The sequence below is a fragment of the Jaculus jaculus genome, chromosome X (assembly GCF_020740685.1).
Source record: "Jaculus jaculus isolate mJacJac1 chromosome X, mJacJac1.mat.Y.cur, whole genome shotgun sequence".
Taxonomy (NCBI): domain Eukaryota; kingdom Metazoa; phylum Chordata; class Mammalia; order Rodentia; family Dipodidae; genus Jaculus; species Jaculus jaculus.
Window position 1 is genome coordinate 105,454,859 of NC_059125.1, and position 26,922 is coordinate 105,481,780.

The window sequence follows — 26,922 nt, forward strand, 5'->3', positions numbered from 1 at the left end:
CTTACTGGCCTCTGCTACTAAGTATTTTCATTTTCACGCAGAAGCCCAATCATCTGTAGTTAGGATCCACATATGAGAGAGAACATGTGGCGCTTGGCTTTCTGGGCCTGGGTTACCTCACTTAGTATAATCCTTTCCAGGTCCATCCATTTTTCTGCAAATTTCATAACTTCATTTTTCTTTACCGCTGAGTAGAACTCCATTGTATAAATGTGCCACATCTTCATTATCCACTCATCAGTTGAGGGACATCTAGGCTGGTTCCATTTCCCAGCTATTATAAATTGAGCAGCAATAAACATGGTTGAGCACGTACTTCTAAGGAAATGAGATGAGTCCTTCGGATATATGCCTAGGAGTGCTATAGCTGGGTCATAGGGTAGATCAATCTTTAGCTGTTTTAGGAACGTCCACACTGATTTCCACAATGGCTGGACCAGATTGCATTCCCACCAGCAGTGTAGAAGGGTTCCTCTTTCCACATCCCCGCCAACATTTATGATCATTTGTTTTCTTGATGGTGGCCAATCTGACAGGAGTGAGATGGAATATCAATGTAGTTTTAATCTGCATTTCTCTGATGACTAGGGACATAGAACATTTTTTTAGATGCTTATATGCCATTCATATTTCATCCTTTGAGAATGCTCTATTTAGCTCCATAGCCCATTTTTTGATTGGCTTGTTTGATTCCTTATTATTTAACTTTTTGAGTTCTTTGTATATCCTAGATATTAATCCTCTATCAGATATATAGCTGGCAAAGATTTTTTCCCATTCTGTAGGTTGCCTCTTTGCTTTTTTCACTGTGTCGTTTGCAGTGCAAAATCTTTGTAATTTCATGAGGTCCCAGTGATTAATCTGTGGTTTTATTGCCTGAGCAATTGGGGTTGTATTCAGAAAGTCTTTGCCAAGACCAATATGTTGAAGGGTTTCTCCTACTTTTTCCTCTAGCAGTTTCAGAGTTTCAGGTCTGATGTTAAGGTCTTTAATCCATTTGGACTTAATTCTTGTGCATGGCAAGAGAGCAGAATCTATTTTCATCCTTCTGCAGATGTATATCCAGTTTTCCCAAGAGAATTTCTTATCTTCCATATTACTGGTGTTTAAGATGGCAGTTGCTTTGTACTGTAGTGTGATCCTTGGCTTCTGCCCACTAGAAGTATGTCAGTTGCCCCTTGTGCCTAGTCATTGCAACAAAAATGTCTCCAGCTGTACTCCTCAGGAGGGAGGGGTAAACCTGTCCCTAATTGAGAAGCCACCTTGATGGGCAAGTTTGTGGTACATATTTTATATATTTTCCAAAAAACTATGAAGATACCTCATAGAAACTGCCAGAGATACTCAGCATAATTTCTTAGAGAATAAATAGTGTAGGAGATTGGATGGTGCAATAGTTTTTTTGAAAACCAAAGCTCCTGATAAGAATGAGGGCTAAAATGTCCGTTGATATAGAAATTATCTGTTCATTCAACTGTTTCAACTATAAGATCTAGTACATCTTTGAAAAACACAAGAATTTTCTCCTTATATCCAACTGTTTGATTTTACCCAAAGAAATTCCTCAAGACAATTTAAGGAACTATGATGGTGAAGGGACATGGAGACTCCCAAACTTTTGGTTATTGTTGCAGTCCGGTTCACATTGCTGGTAGAAATCACCCAACCAAGAGCAGCTTCTGGGAAAAAGAGATTTATTTTGGCTTCCAGGCTTGAGGGAAGCTCCACGATGGCAGGGGAAAGCGATGGCATGAGCAGAGAGTGGACATCACCCTCTGGCCAACATAAGGTGGACCACAGCAACAGGAGGGCGTGCCAAACACTGGCATGGGGAAACTGCCTATAAAGCCCATAAGCCCGCCCCCAATGATACACTCCCTTCAGGAGGCATTAATTCCCAAATATCCATCAGCTGGGGAGGTAGCATTCCCAATACCTAAGTTTATGGGGGACACCTGAATCAAACCACTACAGTTATGAAGCTTATACCATTTGTCTTTTAAAAGCTATGTCGGAGATGAGCATGAAGCAACAGAAGAAAATGTTCAAAAAAGTTCGTGGCAAAGAGGTTTATATGACTATGGCTTACAACAGGGGAAGCTCTCTCCTCCCACCCAGGCTTCAGCATAGTATGCATTACGGGAATGAGCCTCCACTTCACTACTCACAGACAGTTGGAAATGTTATGCCCAATGGACAATTTTATCCTCACCATTCATCTCAGAGACAAGGTCGGGGATATGGGATGCCCAGGTGAGAATTAATTGACTTGTGATCATGTACGACTTTGTTTAGATATTGGAAATAACTCCTGTACAGAATTACAGTGGAACTAAGAGACATTTGTACTATGTGCTGAAAGTGAGCATAGAGGTCATGCATACTTAAATTCTTGTCATTCGTTGGCAGATTTGTATTCTCATAGTCTATAGCAATATGAAGCAGTTGAAGAGCTCCTCAAACATAAGTGTCATCAAAAGATTATCTGTATGATGTATGGATCTATTATTAATAAATAGGCACAATATCAGTGCATAGTTCTTTCAAGTTGAATGTGTTTATAAAGATATATTGTCTTTAACTATAGATTGACTAAAAAAGTTTTTTTGTTTTTCATTCTAGGGATTCATCCTGCTTTATAAACCGGCAGAACATGCCAGGCCCTAAACTTGGCTTTTACTCTGCCCCAAATAAAAGGTGCTGCCAAGCATATGATAATGTGTCCTATAGGTCTCGGTAAGTGTTTTAAGGGTTGAAAGTCATAAATGTGGATGTGTTGTGTCTTATTGCTATGTACTAATCTTTAAAAGGCATAAACTTTGGGAATTATTTTGTAGAGATTGGAAACAGGTTACTGCCGTATTTTAACTTCTTTGTATTGCTTTCCAAACTAAGCTCTTTTAGACAGAGTCACCATCAGATGCATTGTATGAATAAGGAATGCCTATATGGCTATGTTCCAGAGAATGGTGTGGAAGAAACTCTTTCTTACTATGAACTTGAAGAAGGAAATGAGACTGCTTACCCAACTTTACCTGTAAGTGGATCAAAACTGCACTCAAAAACATTTTCCTTCTTTTTTTTCCCAGTCCCAAGGATCCAACTTAGGGTCTTACACATGCAAGACAAGTACTGTATTGCTGAGCCCTTTGTCCTCGACACACAGCCCTAATTTTAAGGTTATATGAACAAGTGAATAAAGCCTGCCACAGAAACATGAACTTATTATTTTGGAGCTTCTATAAAGCAGAAGAAAGAGATTTGTTGTTAAAGCTGTTTCTTAGAAAAAGGGGTAAAGGTACACAGTCTTGCCTATTTTTTTTTAATTTTTAAATTTTTATTAACATTTTCCGTGGTTATAAAAAATATCCCAGGGTAATTCCCTCCCTCCCCACCCCCACACTTTCCCCTTTGAAATTCCATTCTCCATCATATTACCTCCCCATTATAATCATTGTACTTACATATATACAATATCAACCCAGTCTTGCCTATTTGTGAGCTAACATTTCTATTTTCTTATTATTTCACATGCTGTTGGATTCTGGAGTATAATTTTAAAAGTTTACAAATTCCAACTACAGCAGTGATTCCTTGTGTTAGAAATTCCAATTACAGCAGTGATTCCTTGTGTTAGATTCTTTAGTCTTAGAACATTCCTCTAGCCCCTTTTTTTTCATGACTATATAGCAAAAACTATATGTGTGTTTTTGGGTTAGAACCATGGAAGTCCTCCTATGATGGTTCCTGTTACTTCAGGATACTGCGTTTTAAGGCAGGAACATAACCCAGGCAAAACCACTTTGAGCTCAGAAGAGAACAATGGCCAGTTTGAAAACGGTGAGTTAATTAATGTTTTAGTTTGTTTCAGTTGTCTACTTTGTTATAACTTCTTTTCTACATTCTGTGTACAATGGATTTGATGTGATGAGAGAGACCAGTATGTAGATCATGTATTTTTTATTAGTAAAGCCCTCTTCATGGTTATCCTTCTGCTTGTATACTTCAGGAATTTCTTGTGACTGGCTTATTTTCTTTTTTTTTAAGGTTTTTAAAAAATATGTATATTTTATTTATTTATGAGAGAGAAAAAAGGAGAGTGGCCTTCCGCCACTGCAAACAAACCCCAGATGATTGTACCTCTTGTGCATCTGGCTTATGTGGGAGATTTGAACTGGGATTCTTTGACTTTACAGGCAAATACCTTAAATGCTAAGCCATCTCTCCAGACCCTATTTTTTTTTCTTTTTTCCCTCCCTCCCTCCCTTTTTTCTGAGGTAGGGTCTTGCTCTAGCCCTGGCTGATATAATTTCGGCTGGCTGGCCGTGAACTCAGAGTGATCCTCCTACCTCTACCTCCTGAGTGCTGGGATTAAAGACATGTGCCAACATGCCTGGTGGGGGTGGGGCATAAAGAGAGAATGAGAATGAATGAGTGTGTCAGGGTATGAAATAACTTCTTTACCCAAACAAACTCCAGACACATGCACTACTTTGCATCTGGTTTTAAGTGGGTACTCCTTAGTTGCTGTAGCTCTTGTTTTCCAAGACTGGTATGAAATAACTTTTTTACCCAAAGCCCAAAGACATCTGCTTGGTGTTTTTTTTTTTTGGGGGGGGGGGGTTCAAACATATGGTCTCTCTCTAGCCCAGGCTGACCTGGAATTCACTATGTAGTCCCAGGGTGGCAGTCATCCTCCTATCTCTCTCTGTCTCCCTAGTGCTGATATTCAAAGGTGTGCACGACCATGCCTGGCTCTGATTTTTCAAAATTGCTATTTAAGTAATCCTATTTACCATCCATTCTTTTTCTGTACCCTTCCGAGAAGTATAAGTATCTGTTTTATGTATAAGGAAATTAAGATATAAGACACAATGATAATGGCTAAATCCATATCATACCCTTGGAAAATGACAGATGTACAGTATTTTGTAACAACCTTTTATTGAGATATAATCTATATGCCATATCATTTACTTCTTCAAAAAATACAAGCCAGTCTTCTAAAAAATATTTATTTATTTGAGAGAGAGAAGCAGATAGAGAGAATGGGCACACCATGGCCTGTAGCAACTGCAAATGAACTCCACACACATGCCCACTTTGTGCCACTTTGTGCACCTGTCTTATGTGGGTACTGGGGAATTCAACCTGGATCCTTAATGTTCGCAGGCAAGTGCCTTAACCACTAAGCCATCTCTCCAGCACCAGTTTCTTTTTTTAGTGTATTCAAAGTTGTATAATTATCATCACAGTGTCATACTCCTTCAAATATTCCCCTCATACTATGGAGTGTATTTTTTACCATTTGTTTGATGATATATGCTTACTGAACCAATTCTGGATGGAATGGGTAGCTTAAGGAAATGTGAGACATTTTAAATGATTATTAAATTATTTTCTTGTAATAGTATTTCTGCTCCTTATAGAAGAAACTAAAACACTAGGTATTTGTAGAAATTAATGATGATGAAAAGTATAGCACAAGGATTTTTGAAAACATGTGCATGGATGCCTATAGATATGCTTAATGATGCTTACTCTTTATGTTTTTTTTTTTCCAGCTAACACTGTTGGCTTACCTTTTACAAAAATTTTAGAGACAAGGAGAGTGGGTACACCAGGACCTCTTGCTGTTAGGAACAAACTCCACCTTCATGTACCACTTTGCACTGAGGATTGAACCTGGGCCAGCAGATTTTGCAAGCAAGGGCTTTTAATAGCTGGGTCATCTCCACAGTTGTCCTTTTCCTTTTAGTCGATTGATAGCTTTAAATATATTGACCTTTAGTGGCATATTTGAAATAATCAAATCTTTCTGTTTGTTTTCGAGGTAGGCTTGCACTGTAGCCCAGGCTAACCTGGAATTCACTATGTAGTCTTAAGGTAGCCTCCAACTCACAAAAGATCCTCCCAAGTGCTGGGATTAAAGGGGTGTGCTACCATGCCCTGCTGAAATAACCAAATCTTTATTTTCATGTTAAATCCTGCTGATGAGTTGCATGCTTGAGTCACTAATGTGTAGCTTATTTATTTATTTTTTTGTTTTTTCGAGTAGGGTTTCACTCTAGCCCAGGCTGACGTAGAATTTGCTGTGCAGTCTCAGGGTGGCCTGGAACTCACGATGATCCTCTTACCTCTGCCTCCCAAGTACTGGGATTAAAGGTGTGCAACACCATGCCTGGCTAACAAGTAGCATATTTAAGAATCATCCATTTTATGCCTTTGAAGTTCTGTTTTGTTGAAGACTATCCAATTGAAGATTGGCTTTGTTTCCTTTTCAGTGTTATAGAGATCTTAGAGACCTAGAGAACTTCAGTCTGTTGAGCTGTCCTTTGATGAGAATTTGATTTTACCTGTATCACTAAATAGGCTAAAACAAAGATGAGGCATGAAGTATACTATAGTAGTTTAACTCAGATGACCATTTGAGTGTTTACTATGGGTTGAAAAAACCATACTGGTTTTTTCGTCTTCTATTATCCATTCTTAAAACCCATCTGAACCAGGTACAAAGATGAGATAACTTGCCTGAAGTTAAGTAACCAATCATGATTTAGAAGTAGACAATTACAACTCCAGAGTACACTAGCTTAACACTTTACTGTCCCTCTGGAAAACATGGATACAGAGAAATTTGTGCTGTTTCCAGCTTCTCTGTCCCTTCGATGTCTGTTGAATACTATGAATGCTTAAATCACTTTGAATTATGCATAAATTTTTGTTTTGAATATATAACCAATAAAACTTGAATATGGGGCTAGGGAGGTGGCTTAGTGGTTAAAGGCTCTTCCTTGCAAAGCTTCTGGCCCAGATTTAATTCCCAAGTACCGATGTAAAGCCAGATGTACAAAGTGGAGCATGTGTTTAGAGTTCCCCTTTGCAGAATCAAGAGGCCCTAGTTTGCTGTGTCCATACTCTGTATCTTTTTTTTTTTTTTTTTTGAGAAAGGTGTTGCCAATGCCTTTATTGATCCACCAACAGGTATAAATCAAATATACTGTTAGCTGAACATTTCTGCTGATAGCTGTCCTTTTGTGCTTTTTCTGAAGTTTCTTCCCAACTGTATGCTAATGATCAGATGAGGGCCACCACTTTACTGATTATACAGCTCTTGGTCTACAATCAGGAACCAAAGATGTTAGGCTCTTCAGACTTGCCAAGAAACTTACGGATAACCAGGTCCTATTTTCTCACTGTCATGTCCCGTCTCATTCACCGTAACATAATCTTCAGAGACTCTCCATTGGGCCCAGCCACCACAGGGTGCGGGCCCGCAGGCTCCTGGGCGTCTCCCTGGGCATGTGGCCTTTGTGGCCTTGGGAGCTTGGTCATGTGGTGGGCTTGGCTCCTCCAGGCCGCACTCCACATCCTGCAGACCCTCCACAGAGAGCTAAATGGTGGGGGGGGGGGGGAGAAATGGGTGGAGAGCACGCAGCACCGCACCACCCGCAGCAGGAAGAAGAAAGGTAGTATCTGTTGTAAATAACTAAAATTTGTAGTAAAATGCTAGCAATTTGGTTCTGCTGAGTTAAAAAGACCTATGTAGACGCATTTGTATCTTATTGTTTTTATAGGAGGATATCATGAAGACTATCTTTATCCTTCAGGTCAGTGAGATACAACCTGTGTTTGTCATTGTATTGGAATTACAAACTAAATACTCATGTTTTATTTTACTTTGGCTATATCCTCTAGAAGCAAGCTATGAAACTTCTGGTGCATATACCACAACTGCATCAACAGCAAACTTGGTAGGTATCAAATGATATCAAATACTAAAAGCTGCTTTATAATAGTGCACTGCTTGAAGATCTGTACATGTAAATGAATTTAAATCAGAACTACTGTGAGTTACATAGTGTTCCCATTTTGTAGATGAAATGCAGAAATCAGATAACTTATGCAACATCATCCCTCTCTTATGTCTCAGTCAGAATGAGTCAAAAGTCTTAGGCAATAGAAAGTTGATTAGTTGTGCTGCATACACAGTGGAGGCCTATGGGAGATCATGCTTAGGGAAGTAAGTCTGGTAGAATCTTCACCTATGAGGTCTAAGGCAGAAAGTTAAGAGGTGCTAAATGGTGTTCTGGCTGTTACATGGTCCACTATAGATACTACATGCTACTTCCATTTCCTTTTTACTACCCAGAGCACATCCCACTGAAGATCGTACCTATGTGTGCTTAGAAAGCAAACTAGTCACAAATATTTTGCTAGTACTTAAAACCACCACATTCAATATGATTTCCTACCAACAGGCAAAATAATGCATTTTTACTGCAAAGGACACAACCTAAATGTACCACTTAGTGTAATAACATACTCATCCCATGATTTCTGGTTAATGTGTAGATCTGTATACTCACTAGATCCAGATAGGACTCTTCTTGATCTTGAAACCTAAAATTAAAATTATAAAATCTGACGCCACCCCTCTCCTGCTGTCCAAAGGACAAGTAGTTTTGTAGGAGGCAAAAATTTGCCATACTATTCTAGTCATAATTAGGTAAAATAGAAATAATTACTGATCTGCAGCAATATTGAGATCCCCTTCCCAGTTCGCAAATATCTCTCAAGTTCCAGTTGATCTGTTTTATTTTTCATATGTGAGAGGAACATGTAATGCTTTTTTGCCTTTTGCTTTCCTTTTTACCTCCATTAGAAAAACTGTACCTCCCTGCTACTACAATTAATCTCCACACATGCTTTTTTTTTTTTTTTTTTGGTTGGGGCAGGGTCTCTCAAACCCTGCCTGGCATGAATCTCATTGATGGTGATCCTCCTACCTCAACTTCCCAAGTTCAGGGATGAAATGTGTGCACCACCACACCTGTCTCCTCAGATTGTTTTGTTAAAACGTATTTTTATTTATTTACTTATGAGAGATAAAGAGGGAAATAGAGAGACAGAGAGAATTGGGTGCACCTGCAAATCCCTGAAGCATGTGCCACTCTGTGCATCTGGCTTTATGCAGGTGCTAGGGAATCAAACCCCATTTGTTAGACTTGGCAAGCAAGCTCTTTAACTGCAGAGCCGTCTCTAGCCCTTTAGGTGCTGGTGGTGGTTTGATTCAGGTGTCCCCCATAAATTTAGGAGGTGTTAATTTCCAAATCTCCATCAGCTGGCAACCCAGCATTAAGAACACCTAAGTTTACAGTGGATACCTGAATCAAACCACCACAGTGCTTTTTACAATTATTTATTTATTTGACAGAGAAAGAGGGTGAGAGAGAGAATGGGCATGCCAGGGCCTCCAGCCATTGCAAGCAAACGCCAGACATAAGTGCCCCCTTGTGCATCTGGCTAACGTGGGTCCTGAGAAATCGAACCTGGGTCCTTCAGCTTTACAGGCAAACGCCTTAACTACTAAGCCATCCCTCCAGCCACACAGTGCTTTTTATACTTTCTCTTGAAATAGGTATTCAAATAGAATGGACAAGTAAAGTCTTGTTACTAGGGATGAGTGGATAAGTGATTTCCATCCTGTTAATCTCATTCCTGATCTTTTTTGTTCTGAATTTATTTTATCCCATACTTTAATCATTTCACTGTCTTCATGATATGTTCCACTCCTGCTTTTTAGTCACCTGTGTCATATATGAATCTGAGCCTTTTAAAATCTTTACATACATAAAGTCATCATCATGAGCCAGAGGGAAATTCCATTTGGATTCTACTACATCTCTTACATCCTACTCTGTAGGATACAGTTGAACAACCAACTAACCTACTTTTGTCCCAGGTTACATCTTAAAATAAAAGTTTCTATTTCAAAATTACTGTTGGTCTTGCTATGTTTGAAGGATTTTTTTTTTTTTTAGCCAGAACTGCCATCAAGAAAGTGTTTAAATTTCAATCCTTGCTTACATTTTAATATTTACATTGTTTATATAGTTAGACCTGATAATCTCTGTAGATCAGTAAGAGAGATACCACTTACATTAGGCAAGCTATGAAATTATATACATAAGGGCTGGTGAGATGGCTTAGCGGTTAAGGCATTTGCTTGCATAGCCAAAGGACCCAGATTTAACTCCCTCGGACCCACATAAGCCAGATTCACGAGGGGCACATGAATCTGGAGTTCATTTGCAGTTTCTGGAGGCCCTGATGTGCCCATTCTCTATCTGCCTCTCCCCCCCCCTCCAATAAATTAATAAATAAAAATTTTTTAAAGTATGTTATATACATAATGCAGTTTCCCTCCAACTCCTGTTTTTTTTTTTTTTTTTCATTGTCATATTCTTTCTAGGTGCATCTTAAAAAGATCTCAAAGTAATCTGAGATCTTGTATAGAAATAACTGTACAGTTCTGAGTGGATGGCTTAGCTGTTTAAAGGTGCTTATCTGCAAAGCACATTGGCCTGGTCCAATCCCCAGCATCCATGGATGCAATCTGAAGCTTGTGGTTGTGGTGGCAAGAAATTCTGTCACAGAAAGAGCACAAACACCTCAAGTTTGTCTGCTCACCTCGAAATGTGTGCCAATATGTATGTGTTCACACACACAAATTATTTAAAAAGAAATATTCCTCTCTATACATGGTTTACATAAAGATGGACTTTTCAGTGCTTTATCAACACAGTTACAATTTCCTGAGAGAAACTAATACTGTTTGAGCAATCAAACTTAAATTCTCACCTTTCTTCTTTACAGGTGTTGGAGAATTCTGCAGCAATTGCATCTTCCTGTGCCAATCATGTTCCAGATCCAGTCATATCTAACTCTGCAGAAACTAATCAAGCTAATAGTAGTAGTACCTCATTGGTTTCCTCCACAAATGCTATCCAGCCTCTTTTTGTACCTCCATCTACACAAACCAGTCCAGGTAGGTTATTTATGGATGTTTACTTTGAAAACCACTTTCTCCATTAATATGCATATACAAGTATTCTAGGAATAAGATTGCTTAACCTGCTTACTGATTAAGTAACTTGGCTATGAAGGCTAAGGACCCAGGTTTGGTTTTCCCGAGCCCATGTAAGCCTGATGCATGTGGTGGCTTATGCATCTAGAGTTCATTCACAGTGGCTAGAGGTCCTAGCATGCCCATATAAAAAATAAACTAAAATTAGAAACATATTTTGTTCCTGCCTTATCCTCAATTTTACGAAAAAGAATTTCATGTAAATCTAAAACATAAAGCATTAAATTCAATTTTTTTTTTTTTTTTTGGTTTTGCAAGGTAGGGTCTCACTGTATCCCAGGCTGACCTGGAATTCACTCTGTAGTCTCAGGGTGGCCTCGAACTCACAGCAATCCTACCTCTGCCTCCCGAGTGCTGGGATTAAAGGCGGGCGCCACCACGCCTGGCAAATTCAATTTCTTTATACAGGTCTCCTTAAGGAAAAAAGGCAGAATAATACCCTTTCAGATGGTAAAACATGTCAAAGAGACCTCTTTTTTTTTTAAATTTTTATTTATTTATTTGAGAGCGACAGACACAGAGAGGAAGACAGATAGAGGGAGAGAGAGAGGATGGGCGTGCCAGGGCTTCCAGCCTCTGCAAACGAACTCCAGACGCGTGCGCCCCCTTGTGCATCTGGCTAATGTGGGACCTGGGGAACCGAGCCTCGAATTGGGGTCCTTAGGCTTCACAGGCAAGCACTTAACCGCTAAGCCATCTCTCCAGCCCACAAAGAGACCTCTTAAATAACATTGAATCCAATAAACTTAAAAACTGAAACATGAACCTGTGATGGAGCCCAGTAGATAGAGGACTTGCTTATTGCTTAACGTGCACAAGGCCCTGGTTCATTCCCTAGCACCACATAAACTGAGCATGATGGTTCATGCCTAGAATTCTAGCCCTTGGAGGAAGCAAGAGGATCAGGCATTCAAGGCCCATCTTTGGCTACATACTAAATTGGAAACCAGCTTGAGATATATGAAACCAGCGTACTTGATAATATCAACACAGAACAACCAACATCAGAATATTGTAGTAAACCTATTTGAGAGCTGGCTGTGGTGGAGCACGCCTTTAATCCCAGCAATCAAGAGGCAGAGGTAGGAGGATCACCTTGAGTTCTAGGCCAACCTGAGACTACCTAGTGAATTCCAGGTCATTCTGGGCTAGAGTGAGACCCTACCTCAAAAAACCGAAAAGAAAAAAAAAAATCCTTCGACTATCTAGCTATAAGCTATCCCTGTGGAATATGAGAGAAAATTATATTTAAACCTTTACCACAATGCTTTATGCTAGAAGAAAATTGAAAGACATACAAGATATTCAAAGTTAACTTGTGAAGCAAAGATTTTATAACCAAATTGATTTTCAAGCATAAAGTACAGCATGTAAGAATTAGAGTATTATTCCCATGAACTTCTCCAGATGAAATCTGTGAGAATTGTGCAGTGAAACAAAGAGTCATAAGCTGCATGTGGTAATTAAAATTAATTGCCATTAAATACAATCAAAGTTTAGTTTCTTAGTCATATTAGCTTTATGCTAAGTGATCAAAGCCAGATGTGACTCATAGCTACTGTATTGGACAGCATATAGAATACTTGTTTCATCACTAAAAGTTATATTGGGCAGCAATATACTAGAGAATGAGGTCTGAGATTTCGACTATCCTCCAAATTAAAAATATTGACATAAAACCTGATGTAGTATTAAATACCTAGTTATATATAGAATTTAGATAAAATGAGAAACAGCAGGTTGAAAATACAACTAGGTAGCAACCTGTGTTTGACAAAAGAAACAACTATTTTTTAAAGTAGGAAAATTGGGAAAACATATGCAAGATCACTAAGCATAATTATATTTAGATTTCACATAAAACTGAAACTTGTAAGTGCATTGAACATTAGATTCTATATTGCCTAAGCAATTGAACTTCATGGTTTAGAATTCTGTGTGGTCCTTATATGCTGCCAAAAGCTCTTGCAAGGATTGTTAAAATCTCAGCTCTGCAGTTTAGTCTCTGTCTTTTGCATCTTTTGATTTGACAAAGTGACAAACTGCTTAAAACTTTTTTACATTTGTATAGTGTAGCCTCCAAGTTTTGTTTTTGGGTCAAGCCATAAGAATTCAGAGTTCTTTGATTATACTAGAGCTTTAAAAACAACAGATAAGCTAACAGTTATTATAGTGTTAACTTGTATTTTGGTACTTCATGTTTTGTTTCTTTCAGTGATTATCTCACCATCCTACCCCTACCATTCTGCTCCTATTCCTACTGCTGAAGCCTGTCTGCCACAGCCCCAGCCCCCTCCACCACCACCAACTCCTCTTGAAGCAGGAGAGACTTCAAATTTACCTCCACCCCTACTCCCACTTTATTCCTATGATCCAAATGGTAATGATCTGCCTCAAGGTAAATGTTTATTTGTAAGTAATGTTGCTGTGTCTGCCCAATATCCAGCATCTAAACCTTGATTATTTTCTCTGTTCCTTGTGTCAAAAGTGTTTTTCTTCACCATATAATGCTGCTTTTTATTGTGAAGATATGCATTGTTGAATTTTAACATGGATATTTACACCACCACAACTGTCATTAATGCTCAGTTGTACTTCCTTTACCACACATGTGTTCAGCTTGCTCACTGCCCACTTCTCTGCTTTTATTTATGTATTTGAGAGAGAGAATGGGCATACCAGCGACTCTAGCCACTGCAAACAAACTCTAGACGCATGAGCCACCTTGTGCATCTGGCTTACATGGGTACTGGGGAATCAAACTTGAGTCCTGTGTCTTCACAGGCAAGCACCTTAACCACTAAACCATCTCTCCAGCCCTCTGCTCTGTTTTTGGTAGAGGGTAAAGAAAACATAGTGTATATGTAAAAAATGGAATGTTACCTATGTAAAGGATGGACTCTTGTCATTTTTGGTACTATGGATGAATCTGAAAGACATTATGTTTGGTAAAATAAGCTGGGCACAGAGAGACAAATACCATGTGGTCTCACTAGTTTGTGAAATCTTTTAAAAAAGCTTAACGAAATAACAGGAGAATGGTTACTTCTGGAGACAACAAAGTAAGGGAAGATGAGAGAATGAAGGGAAGATTGCTTAGTGGGTACACAATTGCAGTTACACATGAGGAATGTCTTCTGGTGTTCTAGTTGCACAGTAGAGGTTATATAATTTTCAAATAAGAAGCGAAGATTCTGAATGCTCACATTACAAAGAAATAATGAATGTTTATGGTGTTGAATATATTTAAATCCTATTTTTCTTAGACAGTGTATACATGTATGGAAACATCAAGCTGTAATTTACAAATATATGTTAATAGAGGCCAGCATATTTGTCATTAGCTTGTGGTCAGTATTTAGTATCTCCTTATACAATTTACACATAACAAAATTTAAATGAATACTAGCAATTTTATCAAATGTATGCATGCACTTGTGCACCCCAAATTTTTCTTCCCAGTCTTTTGTTGGTCTCACCCCCATTTTCCCCTAGATAGAGACAATGGGCATGCCAGGGACTCTAGCCATTGCAAACAAACTTCAGGCACATGTGCCACATTGTGCATCTGGCTTTTTACATGGGTACTGGGGAATCAAACCTAGGTCCTTAGGCTTTGCAGGCAAACACTTTTAATTGCTGAGTGTTCTCTCCAGCCCCTTTATTATGATTTTGATGGCTGATAATGAGCACCTAAAAACACCTTCTTTTTGTATTATAGTCTATTTATAGCAAATTGAAAGGGGATATGGTATAAAGATTGTTCATATTCCATTTGTTCTCACATGAGAATCACCACATTTCTTATCATCTCTCACCAGAGTGGTATACTTGTTAGTTAATTAATCTACATTGACATCATTATCACCTGAAAGCTAGTTTATATGTGTTCATACCTTTTTGAATTTCATGGTTTTAGCTAAGTATGTAATAAATGATAGGGTATTATACAGAGGATCTTAGAGCCCTAGAAGTCCTCTGTATACCATGTTAACATATCACCTTTCTCCAGGTTCTGACAGTCACTGACCTTACTGTCTTCATATATTTTGACTTTTCCAGCATGCCATCTAGTTGTGATCATATGGAGTATAGGATTTTTAAGTTGGCTTCTTTCACTTAGTAATATTCCTTCATGTCTTCTTATGAATTATTTTCTTTAATTTTTGACAACTTCATTAACGTATGCAATATGTTTTGTTCCCTCACCCTCCTTCTTTGCCATTACACTAAAATCCTTCTTGTTCCCATTAGAACCCCCTCCTGCTTCTGTGCTTTATTGTGCTTTGTTTTGACTGAATGATTAAAAGTTGCTTGCATCACCATGGGTAGGAGGTTCTTTACTGGAGAATGGTCATTCGTCCAGTGACTATACCACTAAAGGACATGGTTTCCCTCTCCAAGCAATCATCAGTTTCCACTGTTTACTCTGGCCAGTGTGGGGCATCATGGATGCCTCCCTAATCTATGAGGAGATATTGACAGGCTCAATCATGTACAAGAAACCCTATCTGCTGAGAATTTGTGAGTGAGTGTAGCAGACTGGTAGCATCCAGAAGATAGCATTTCATATTTCCACTTGTTATCTTCTTAATTCGTTATATTCTCTCTTTCTTGGCAGGGGTGGTTTAGATATCATGGTTAGGGCTGAGCACAAACTAGGAATTTATTCTTGGTAACATTGTCATCTATACATATGTATAATCACTTCTATTCTTTGTATAAAAAAATCTTCTAAGCTGGGCGTAGTAGCGCACGCCTTTAATCCCAGCACTAGGGAGGTATAGATAGGATCACCATGAGTTTGAGGCCACCCTGAGACAACACAGTGAATTCCAGGTCAGCCTGAGCCAGTGTGAGACTCAAAACGGAATAAATAAATAAGTAAATGAAAGAATTGTCTGTGTTTGCAGCTACGAGTAGTACCAGTTGGCATTAAAGGAGCAGCACTTGCAACTTGTTGACCTTTTTTAAAAAAAGAAAATTGAGAGAGAATTGGTGCACCAGGACCTCCAGCCACTGCAGTCAAACTCCAGACACATGCTACACCTTGTGTGCATGCTTATATAGTCACTTTTTTTTAAAGTATTTTTTTTTAAATTTTTTATTTATTTATCTGAGAGCGACAGACACAGAGAGAAAGACAGATAGAGGGAGAGAGAGAATGGGCGCGCCAGGGCTTCCAGCCTCTGCAAATGAACTCCAGACGCGTGCGCCCCCTTGTGCATCTGGCTAACGTGGGACCTGGGGAACCAAGCCTCGAACTGGGGTCCTTAGGCTTCACAGGCAAGTGCTTAACCGCTAAGCCATCTCTCCAGCCCTATAGTCACTTTTTGAATATCTTTTTTTCATTTCAACTTTGAACAGTATGAGTAAAGCTACTCTAATTAAATAAGTGTTATTTTTTGTGTTTGTGGAAATGTATTTTCTATTCTATATCAAGTACTATGTTTGGGAGTCCAAATAGTATTTTTTTTTTGAGGTAGGGTCTCACTCTAGCTTAAGCTGACCTGGAATTCACTATGTAGTCTCAGGGTGGCCTTGAACTCATGGGGGTCCACCTACTTCTGCCTCCTTAGTGCCGGGATTAAAGGCATGCTCTACCACACCCAGCTTGTTTTGCTTTTTTAAGAAACTGCCAAACTGGCCTCCATGGTAGCTTTTCCATGTTGTGTTTCCACATCCATGCCAGTATCTGATGTTACCAATTTTGTTATTTTTGGCTACTTGAGTAGATGTGGAGTGGTATCTCTCTTTGAATTTGCATTTCCCTTATAAGATGTGTGGAGTAACTTTTCATATTCATAGATGTTCTCATCTTTGGTGAAGTACTTTGCTCATTTAAATCAGATCATTTTATCATTGAGTTTGATAAGTTTTGTTTATTTTGGGTAACGCAGCTTGTCAGATACACATTTTTTCCAGTCTGTGACAGCTTTTTCCATTCTTCCGATGACATGTTTCACAGAAGACATTTTCAGTTTCAATGAAGTCTACTTTGTTATTTCTTTCATAGATTGTGGCAGTGTAGCTAAAACATCATCACTAAACTAAAGTCATTTAGATTTTCCTGATGTTATTTTCTTTGTTACAAAGGTGGGTGTGTGTTTATAAGCATACTAAGATCTATTACTGCTGTAAATGAACACCAGACACTTGTGCCACTTTTTTATCTGGCTTATGTAGGTAGCTTGGAAATTGAATGTGAGCTGGCAGGCTTTGTAAGGAAAAGCTTTGCTAGTGTGATGATTCAACTTAAATTATTGCTGAATCCATTCTTATATGCTCTGTACCCCGTAAGTGGCCACTCTTATTTCTCTTGGCCCTGGCAGCCAGTATTTTACTTTGTTTCCTATCAATTTGCCTGTTGTAGATAATTCATATAAATGGAATCATGTAAACATGCAGTCTTTTGTGCATGGCTTCTTTTCACCCATCAAGTTTTCTTCATTTCATCTATCTTTTTTAGTTGGCATACAAAATATTTATTCTGTCTCTTATACTTTAGCTCTTGCTCTTTCTGTCTGTGTTTTTCTCATTTAGACCAGGCTTGCCTGGAACTTGCTGTATCACAGGCTGACCTTGAATTTCTTACCTTCCTGCCTCAGTCTGTTAGGTGCTGGGAATATAGATATGCAGTATAACCTATCTAATAAAATAGATTCATTATGATATTTTGCACATAATATATCTGATCATATTTGCATCTCCCCTATCCTACTGGTATCGTCCCTCCACCAATTTACCCCTTGTGTTTTCATGCCTTTCGTATTTAATTATCTAAATATAGTTTAGTCTAGATTAATATGAAATATGTAGTACGTTGTCTTTTTTATTCCTCCATCACCTTCCTCTCTTGTTTACCCTTTCTTGACACATATGTCCCCTTTTATTTTTATGTTGTATTTTCTGATTTTGTCTTCCTAGAATATGAGATAGGGTTGATGTTTGTCTGTTAAATTTGATTGATTAATTTTAGTTAAAAAAATACTCGATTCTACATATGAAAGCAAATGCATTACACTTTCTGAGTCTTATTTATTTTGTGTAACAATCTTTAGTTCATTCATTTTCTGATACAGATCATGATTTTATTCTTTCTTATGTCTGAATAGCACTCCATCATGTATATAAACTACATTTCATTTTTGGAATAGCTGAGTAATATTGCAGGGCTATGTTCTGTTTTTGAATGTATCAGGCAATGGAGATTCCTGTTTTTTTTCTAACATTTGACTGTTAAAATAACTGCTATGAACATTTGTATACAAGTTTTTACATTCACACACACACACACACACACACACACACACACACACACACACACACAACATAACATACTCAGGAGTATAATTCCATACCACTGTGGTTTTACTTCTTGCTCTTACCTTCCCATATTCTTCAGCTTTAGCATTATGTTATACTCACAAATACAAGTTGATGCTTTTTATATGGCAATGAATGTATTTCCATAGTGTGATTCAACTTATAAGCAAAATATTTTCTAAGAATTCGTGTTAGCGAATTAGGGAGCTCAGGTTATATTATAAATGAGAATATGTAGAAATTATAGGCAAGTCCATTAGGGATACATTTATGAATATAATCTGAATACTATGAATGGTAGATGTTACTGATTGGCAGAATTCCTATTATGATGTGTTCACTTTCCTGGGATCAATCCCCAGGATTAAAAAACACAAGCAAATGAATATTCTCTCCTCTGCCATGCATCATTTTTGATTAATTTATGTATTTTTAAAATTATGTTCTATAATGCTTTAAGAAATTTCAGTACCTTAGGTTATAACTCAGTTTCATTTACCTTGCTCATTGCCCCTTCTGTTTGGAGTGCTAATGCTGACATGCTAGTTATGTTAAATAAACCAAGATGAATTGTTACATATTATGCTAGTTGTCTCAGGGCAGGTATTGCTAATTTCATTATTAATTAAGTATTGTGCTTGGTTTGGTGGTGCACACCTTTAATCCCAGCCCTTGAGAAGCAGAGATCTGAGGATTGTCATGCATTCTAGGCAAGCCTGGGACTCCAAAGTGAGTTCCTGATCAGTTTGGACTGGAGTGAGACCCTGCTCAAAAAATAGTCAAGGTTGGGCTGGAGAGGTCGCTTAGCAGTTAAGTGCTTGCCTATGAAGCCTAAGGACCTTGGTTCAAGGCTCGATTCCCAAGGACCCACGTTAGCTAGATGCACAAGGGGGTGCATGCGTCTGGAGTTCATTTGCAGTGGCTGGAGGCCCTGGCCCACCCATTCTCTCTCTCTCTCTCTCTATCTGCCTCTTTCTCTCTCTGTCTGTCGCTCTCAAATAAGTAAATAAAAGTAAACAAAAAAAAAAGAAGTCAAGGTTGATGAGCCCTTGGATAAGCAAGAAAATGCTTTTCTAAGTTATTTCATAAATACTCACCCAATAGCATTCCTATCAAATATGCCTAATACTAAGAATAGAAATGAAATTTGTTTTTTGTAAATCTTGTGTCAGAAAATAATCTCATCTATCGTGGTAGGTGAAAAATGATGACTTAACTGTACAGTAGAATTGAGGGTGGTGATAATATGGGAAGAATATATTATTATGTACTTTAATAATGTACAGAGAAGAGCCTTTAAGTGATAGTTCAAAGTGCTTATGTAACTCTCACTACATTTTTTTTTAGATACAAAAGTTTTGCAGTACTATTTCAATCTGGGATTACAGGTAGGAATCATGATAAAATTATCTTGTAGGTCCTATATTCAAAGTATAATCTGCAATTGAAAAATCAGACTGTTAAGCTAGAAAAGACAAGATACTGTGAGGGCCTAAAATAATATTTTTTTGTTTATTATTTGTTTTGGTGTGTGTGCATGCATATGGAAACTAGCGAGTAACATTGGTTGTCTTCCTCAATTACTCTCCACTTTATTTTTTAAAATATTTTTATTTATTTGTGAGCAGAGGAGGGAGAGAATATGGGTGTGTCTGGGCCTTTGGCTGCAACAAATGAACTCCAGATGTATGTGCGACTTTGTGCATGTGGTTTTAGATGGGTACTAGGAAAATGATCCCAGGCTGATAGGCTTTGCATGCAAGTGCCCTTTACCACTGAGTTATCTCCCTAGTCCACCACCTTATTTTTTGGTTGTTGTTGTTTATTTTGTTTATTTGAAAGTGACAGAGAAAGAGATAGATATAGATATCTATATCTGCCCCCCCCATGCATATATATAAATCTTAAGAGGGGGGGAAAGGGGAGAGGGAGAGAATGGGCACACCAGGGTTTGCACTCACTGCAAACAATCTCCAGATGCATGAGCCCACTTGTGCATTTGGCTAACGTGGGTCCTGGGGAATTGAGCCTCAAACCAGGGTCCTTAGACTTCAAAGGCAAGCACTTAACTGCTAAGCCATCTTTCCAGCCCCACCACCTTATTTTTTGAGACACAGTCTCTCACTAAACCCAGAGCTCACTAATTCAGATAGATAACCAGTGAGCTTCAGGGATCCTACTATCTGCCTCTCCAAAGATGAGATGATAGGCACGTACCACTATCCCCACGTTTTATATGGGTGCTAGGGATTTGAACTCATGTCCTCATGCTTGTGTGGCAAGTACTTTAAATATTCTCTTGTCACCCTAAAAATATCATTTCCAAGAGATCTCTGAAGGTAATGTAGGTTTACTTTCTAGTTTAGCTTTCTCATGATTTAGTTTTTCTGATTAAAGTAATGGAGAGTGGGGACTGGGCGTTAAGCAGCACAGCCCTCACATACACAACATACCAGCCCTTCACTGTCACAATGGATCAGTTTTTAATTCAATTTACTTATAATATTTATGTGGAAAAAAATCAAACTGACTCACAGGTATTGTTATATTTTAACATTTTTTTTTTATTAGAGGGACAGAAGAAGGAATGGGCACACCAGGTTCTCCAGACAATGCAACAAACTCCAGATGCATGCACCACTGTACATCTGGCTTTACCTGGTTACTAGGGAATCAAACCCAGGTCATTAGGCTTTGCAGGCCAACGCCTTAACCACTTAGCTATCTCTCCAGTCCCCTGACTCATAGATATTTAAATAGCTGTATTTTTTAAGTTTTTATTTTTATTTATTTGAGAGCGACAGACGGAGAGAGAAAGAGGCAAAGAGAGAGAATGAGTGCACCAGGGACTCCAGCCACTGCAAACGAACTCCTGATGCGTGCCCCCTCTTGTGCATCTGACTAACGTGGGTTCTGGGGAATGTAGCCTCGAACCAGGGTCCTTAGGCTTCACAGGCGAGCGCTTAACTGCTAAGCCATCTCTCCAGCCCAATAGTTATATTTTTAAAGCATTCATGTGGTCAGTGATATCTGTTATATACCTGTTTTGCAGATGTAGGTACTAATGTCTTGTTATCAATGCAATATTACTAGTTAGAGGGGCCAAAGATCATCTTTCCCCCTTAAATATACTTCAGTTCTGATAGAACAAGATGACATATTTGCTTAAAGGAATGATGCATCTTAAGATTTGGCAGATGAGACTGGGGATAGTGGCATACACACTTGGAAGGATGAGGTAGGAGGATTGCCATGAGTTCAAGACCAGCTTTGGCTACAGAGTGAGTTCCAGGTCAACCTGGGCTAGAGTGAGACCCTACCTTAAAAGCAAATTTTAAAAAATGATTTGGCAGACGAGAATAAGCTATGTAGCCTCCTGGATAATAACTCTGATGCTTCATTGTCCCTTACAGTAATTTTCCTAAAGCCTTTGACATATTAGAAAACTATCTTCCCCATGTTGTACACCTTTGTAAATTGAGGATTGGATAGATTTTGTTCTTAAGAGATTATTTTTCTCATAATGTTGAGAATTAATAAACTGTTTACATTAGTTAATGCAGTCATACTTGGAAGTAGCTTTGAAATATCTTCCACAATACCAAGGCATTTAAAAATGCTAACCAAGCATGGTGTCTACAGTATGAGCTACTCAAGTGGATGAAGTGGGAAGATCACTTTGAGGTCAACATTTCAGAAGTAGCATGGGTAACTGAGAGATTTCATCTAAAAAAATCTTGCTTTTACATATTAAGAGTACTAGGGAATGTATGATACTTTTTCATATGGAAAGTAATAGTGTTTATTGAAGTGTATTTGGAAACTACTAAGGAATTAACAGAAAAAAAAAGAAATCACATAAAACCTACTATATATTTTGATATATTTTTCTGTAGTTTTCTAAGTTTTGTGACAAAATATGGATCATGCTATATAATTTTCTATTCTTTTAACTCAGTAAAAGTTGCTTTTAAAAATCGAGGACTTAAAAAATACTTTTTGCTCATGTAGTGTAGCATTCCACATGGTTATACTATAATTCATCCATTTTGTTTGATAGTTTTGATTTCAGAGGCTTTTTTTTTCCCCGAGGCAGGGCTCATTTGTAGGTCAGGCTGACATAGAATTCACTTTGTAGTCCAGGCTGGCCTTGACTTTATGGCAGTCTCCTTACTTTAGCTTCCTGAGTCCTGAAATTAAAGACGTGACCATGTTCAACTTTTAAAAATGATGCTGGAAATGCTATCTTTGTACAAACTCTATATCTGATTTCCTTATATTGCTTTCCTAAATGAATTCCTAGGTCAAAATATGAGGTACATATGATACAAAATATCTTTTAGTTTTAGTAGAAAAAAATTGTCAGCATCAAATCTTATAAAACCCGAAAATTAAGGCATAATCTCTTTTAGCTAGAAATTAGACTAGAGACCAATGATGTGTTTGGAGGGTCCTTTTAGACTAGGGGACAATGAAGTATTTGGAGGGTTCATTAGGCTAGGTAACAGTAAGATGTTTGCAGTGTTCTTTAATTGTCACCTTTTCTTTTTCCAGTGCTATCACCACAACTACTGGCACTCCATGGCCTATATGCCACATATGCAGCAGCAGCAGCAGCAGCAACAGCAGTTTCATGGAGGGAATTATCCAGTCTATACTGAGCCACCTTCTCTGGTAGACCAAACTCTTCCTCAATTGTACAGTGAGGTAGGGAGAGCAGATGATATGGATGCAGAAACACCAACCAATGGTGAGTGTGGTATGAGCTTGCTAGCAAAGAGACATAATTGGATTTTAGTGTGTATTTTGTAGCCTTCTGATGTTTTATTAGATGGATGTACTTAGACCAGCAGTTCTGAAAATCTGATGTCTAAGCCCTTTGTGGTCCTTGAGGCTGTTTCAAGGGATTCATGAGGGTAGAAGTATTCAGTGTTGCATTTACCTTTATGTTATTGGGACAGACACCAACCAAAAGCTGCTTATGAGAGGAAAGGATTTATTTCAGGCTTACAGATTAAGCATCATAATGGCAGAGAAAGCTGGCTTACGTCATCATTCATCCATAGCACTGAAAAGCATGAACAACCAGAACTACACATCTAGTATGACTGGACTTAAGATCCACTCTCTGAGCTGGAGAGATGGCTTAGCAGTTAAGGTGCTTGCCTACAAAGCCAAAGTACCTAGGTTTGGACCCAGGACCCATGCAAGAAATGCACAAGATGGCCCGTGTGTATGGAGTTCGTTTGTAGTGGCTGAAGGCCCTAGCATGCCCCCTACCTACCTCCCTCCCTTCCTCCCTCCCTTCCCCCCCTCTCTCGCAAATAAAATAATCAAATAAAAGATCCACCTCACAGTGACAAACCTCCTCCGGCAGGGCTCTGCCTGCTAAAGAATAAGAAGGAAGCTTACTCAAAAATATCTGGGTCTATGGAGGACATACTTTTACATTCAAACCACCACGCATTAATATTATATTTTGTTTTGTTCTTTAAAAAAATAGGAACTATTTGTAAAACACTTCTACACACTTAATAAACTGTTATTAAGGGAGAAGACTTATATTATTGAGTTACTAGCTGAACTAGCTAACTCTTGTAGTGAAACACATTTTTACTTAAAAAAGATAGACAAAGTGGTTGTGTGACCTACGTTTTCTCAAACAAAATGAGCCTGTCACATGATAAAACAGGTTGTATTTGCTATCAAAGAAAACTTCAAGCCTCAAATATTATTAAATATTATATAAATTAAACTTTGACCCACCATCATGAAGTTTCCCAGTAATTTAAAACTGTTCTAAGATAGGTAGAGAGCTATTACTGAATGTAGCTTCTTAAATTAAATTAAATTAAATATGTTCACATTTGTAAGCTCTGTGTAACTCAGTGATAAAATAATTTTCCATTTACTAACTCATGATGTTATCCATCCATGACTTTGTAGAATACCTATCTGAGTACAAGATGGACCCAAAATGGCTCAGGGAAATCTGCAGAAGAGGGGCCGGAAAGGCTGTTAGAGCCACAAGTTGGGACATTATGCACAGAGACATGTCGCTTCCCCATAATTGATGGCTTCCCCCACAATGCATGACCCACAATCCCCAACAAGGAGGGTCCCTTTGGAGGGGGGAGGACAGGGATGGTACTAACATGGCTATTTATACACTGAGTATGTACATAACTAATAAAGGAAAATAAGAGAAAAAAAGAACAGTTAATTTGGTATATTGCAAGAGAGTATTGAGCTGGGTAGGGTTCTGGATAATGGGCTGTGGGAGAGTGACATATCTACATTGGAGACGTGTACTCATTTGCAATTACAAGGCAGTCCAGACTTGCTGGCATACAATTCTAGGAAAGAGAGGCAGCCAGAGTCGCTGTACATGTAGCTTATGACTTGCATTCTAAGCATGGTTGATCAGAGTTCAGTTCTGGTTTGTCACAGGTTGTGTAGTAGGACTCAAGGGGCTGCAGCTCCATGCTGTGAGGTTAAAGCACTCTAAGTTTGGAGTTTCTGTAGCAACCTTTTGAGAATTGTGTAATGGGAACTGGTTGCATTTTTCTTGTCTCCTTAAGTAATGGCCTTCCCTACACACAATCCCAGACCACCCAGCACTCAGAAGACATAGGCTGGAGGATTGCTGCAAGTTAGAGGTCATCTTGGTCTACATCATAAATTGCAGGCCAGCTATGAGCTGTCATCTCTGAGGATATGGATATGGATGCAGTAGGATTGCAGCAAGTTCAGGGCCAGTGTGGGCTGAATTCCAAGTCAACTTGGCTACTGTGTGAGAAAACTTTCCTGGAACATATCTTCAGCACAGTCACATTTTCTCTTGTTTTGCTTTTGTTACTGTCACACTTCAGTGATGATGTTATCTTATTATGTTTTTTCCTGGCAAATATAGTTCTTGATATTTTTATATCATTAAAACCCAACCTTGAAGCAAGTCTTAGAGGTAGTTTAATGCCAGGTTCTACAGAAATATGCTTTGCATGACAGGTGAGAGGGCGTCCCCCTTTCTGGCCACACCCAGTTTCCCAGGACAAAGAGCTTTCCACACCGGTCAGATGTGCACACCCCAGTGACAACAGGAGCATTCCTGCACACAGACCCATGAATATTGCCTATACAGTTTATTTTAGTTGTAATAGACTATGAGACTGTGGCAATCCAGTTTCACGGAATTAGCTAGTGTAAGCCCAAATAATGAAAGATTGCTTTTTGCCCTGTCTGCATAGTCACCATAACAATGTTGATTTCCACAGCAAATCATGGTAGCAGAGGGCTGTAAGATTGAAATGGTATGAGGATCTTAATGACATTTGTAAGAAGGTTATTCTTCAGAACTATACCTTTGAGTATACACCAGACTACATAGGTACTAGAGTTTTCATTGCTAGAGTAAACTATGGGGTGATTTAATTATGATCATCTCCTAAAAATAGCTTACTTGACTGGAAGGATTTTATATAAATATTTTATATATATATTTAGTGGGTACCAGAAAGCTGACATAAATAGTGTAAACCTGACACGTTTTTGTATTGGAATATGTTTACATACCTACAGATGCATGGCTTTTAATTTGGAAATGTTTGCATAATGTTTTAGTGGCCTTTTAATTGTATCTAAATGCACTATTTGTACCTACAATGTTCCCACTGTGGTTGCTGTGATCTTATAGCTAATGACATATTTAATTGCCACCTGCAAATATATCTATTTATGATGTCTATATATTCTTTGTTTCAGATACTTTTCCGAATGCTGATGCTGCCTCTATCCCTAATGGAGCAGTGTATTATCCAGTAATGTCAAATTCCTATGGGCAGCCACCTTTGTCAGGTTTCGATTCTTGCCTTCCTGTTGTGCCAGATTATGCTTGTGTTGCCACCTGGCATCCAGTTGGTGTAGCATATGGTGGTCCTTCCCAAATACATGGTGCTATAAATCCTAGGCCAGTCAATTATGTGGCTTCACCTCACTCACCTTACTTACCTTATTCACCTTCTCATTATTTACCTCACAATATGTAAGATTCAGCAATATGAAGTATTCTTCACTGCCATTTTCATACTCATTGGTAAAAGTGGTTTATGTTAGTACTTAAGTAGATTTGATAAGAATGTTTACTATTGTATTTGTCTTTAAGATTATTTTGCTTTTTGACTTAAAGTAAGTCTTTAAAACAAAGACATATTGCATTGAATTATTAATAAGGAAATACAAGCCCCATATTAGCAAGTTCATTGCAGTCACCTTCTTGTCAGATAGCTTATTGACATTGTATTAGCTGATGGTGCCAGTTCATAAAAAGTATAAATTATGTGGCCATTTTCTTGGTTAAGAAATGCCACATTAGCTATTTAAAATTGGAATAAATTTCCCTCTTCTAGAAAACCACAACAAAACCAGGAGGCTTTGTTTCTTTGTATTTACGTATTTTTAAATGAGAATATTCTTCAGATTTCTTTGAAGAATTATCTGCATTGTGTTCTGTGACATGAATCAGTTTTGAAGGCACATGGTGCTGTGCTTTAGATTCACTACATGTGCTGTTGTTTGATACTGGAATTCTGTAACAGCTTTATTGCACAGTATTGGTGTCCTTTGTACAATAAGCAGAAAATAAAAACCATCATTTAAAATTGCTAAAA

The 26,922-nt window shown here is 38.3% G+C and overlaps 1 protein-coding gene across 1 annotated transcript in view; it reads left to right on the plus strand.

Annotated features, from left to right (window-relative positions):
• Alg13 (ALG13 UDP-N-acetylglucosaminyltransferase subunit) overlaps positions 1-26,922 on the plus strand; it is a 79,621-nt gene extending 52,699 nt beyond the window's left edge. Inside the window, 11 exon segments of the mRNA XM_045140354.1 lie at positions 2,007-2,253; positions 2,623-2,736; positions 2,896-3,037; positions 3,720-3,840; positions 7,578-7,610; positions 7,699-7,754; positions 10,660-10,831; positions 13,146-13,328; positions 19,604-19,644; positions 22,811-23,006; positions 26,018-26,922. Coding sequence (XP_044996289.1) covers positions 2,007-2,253; positions 2,623-2,736; positions 2,896-3,037; positions 3,720-3,840; positions 7,578-7,610; positions 7,699-7,754; positions 10,660-10,831; positions 13,146-13,328; positions 19,604-19,644; positions 22,811-23,006; positions 26,018-26,301 — 1,589 coding nt within the window. The 3' untranslated portion in view covers positions 26,302-26,922.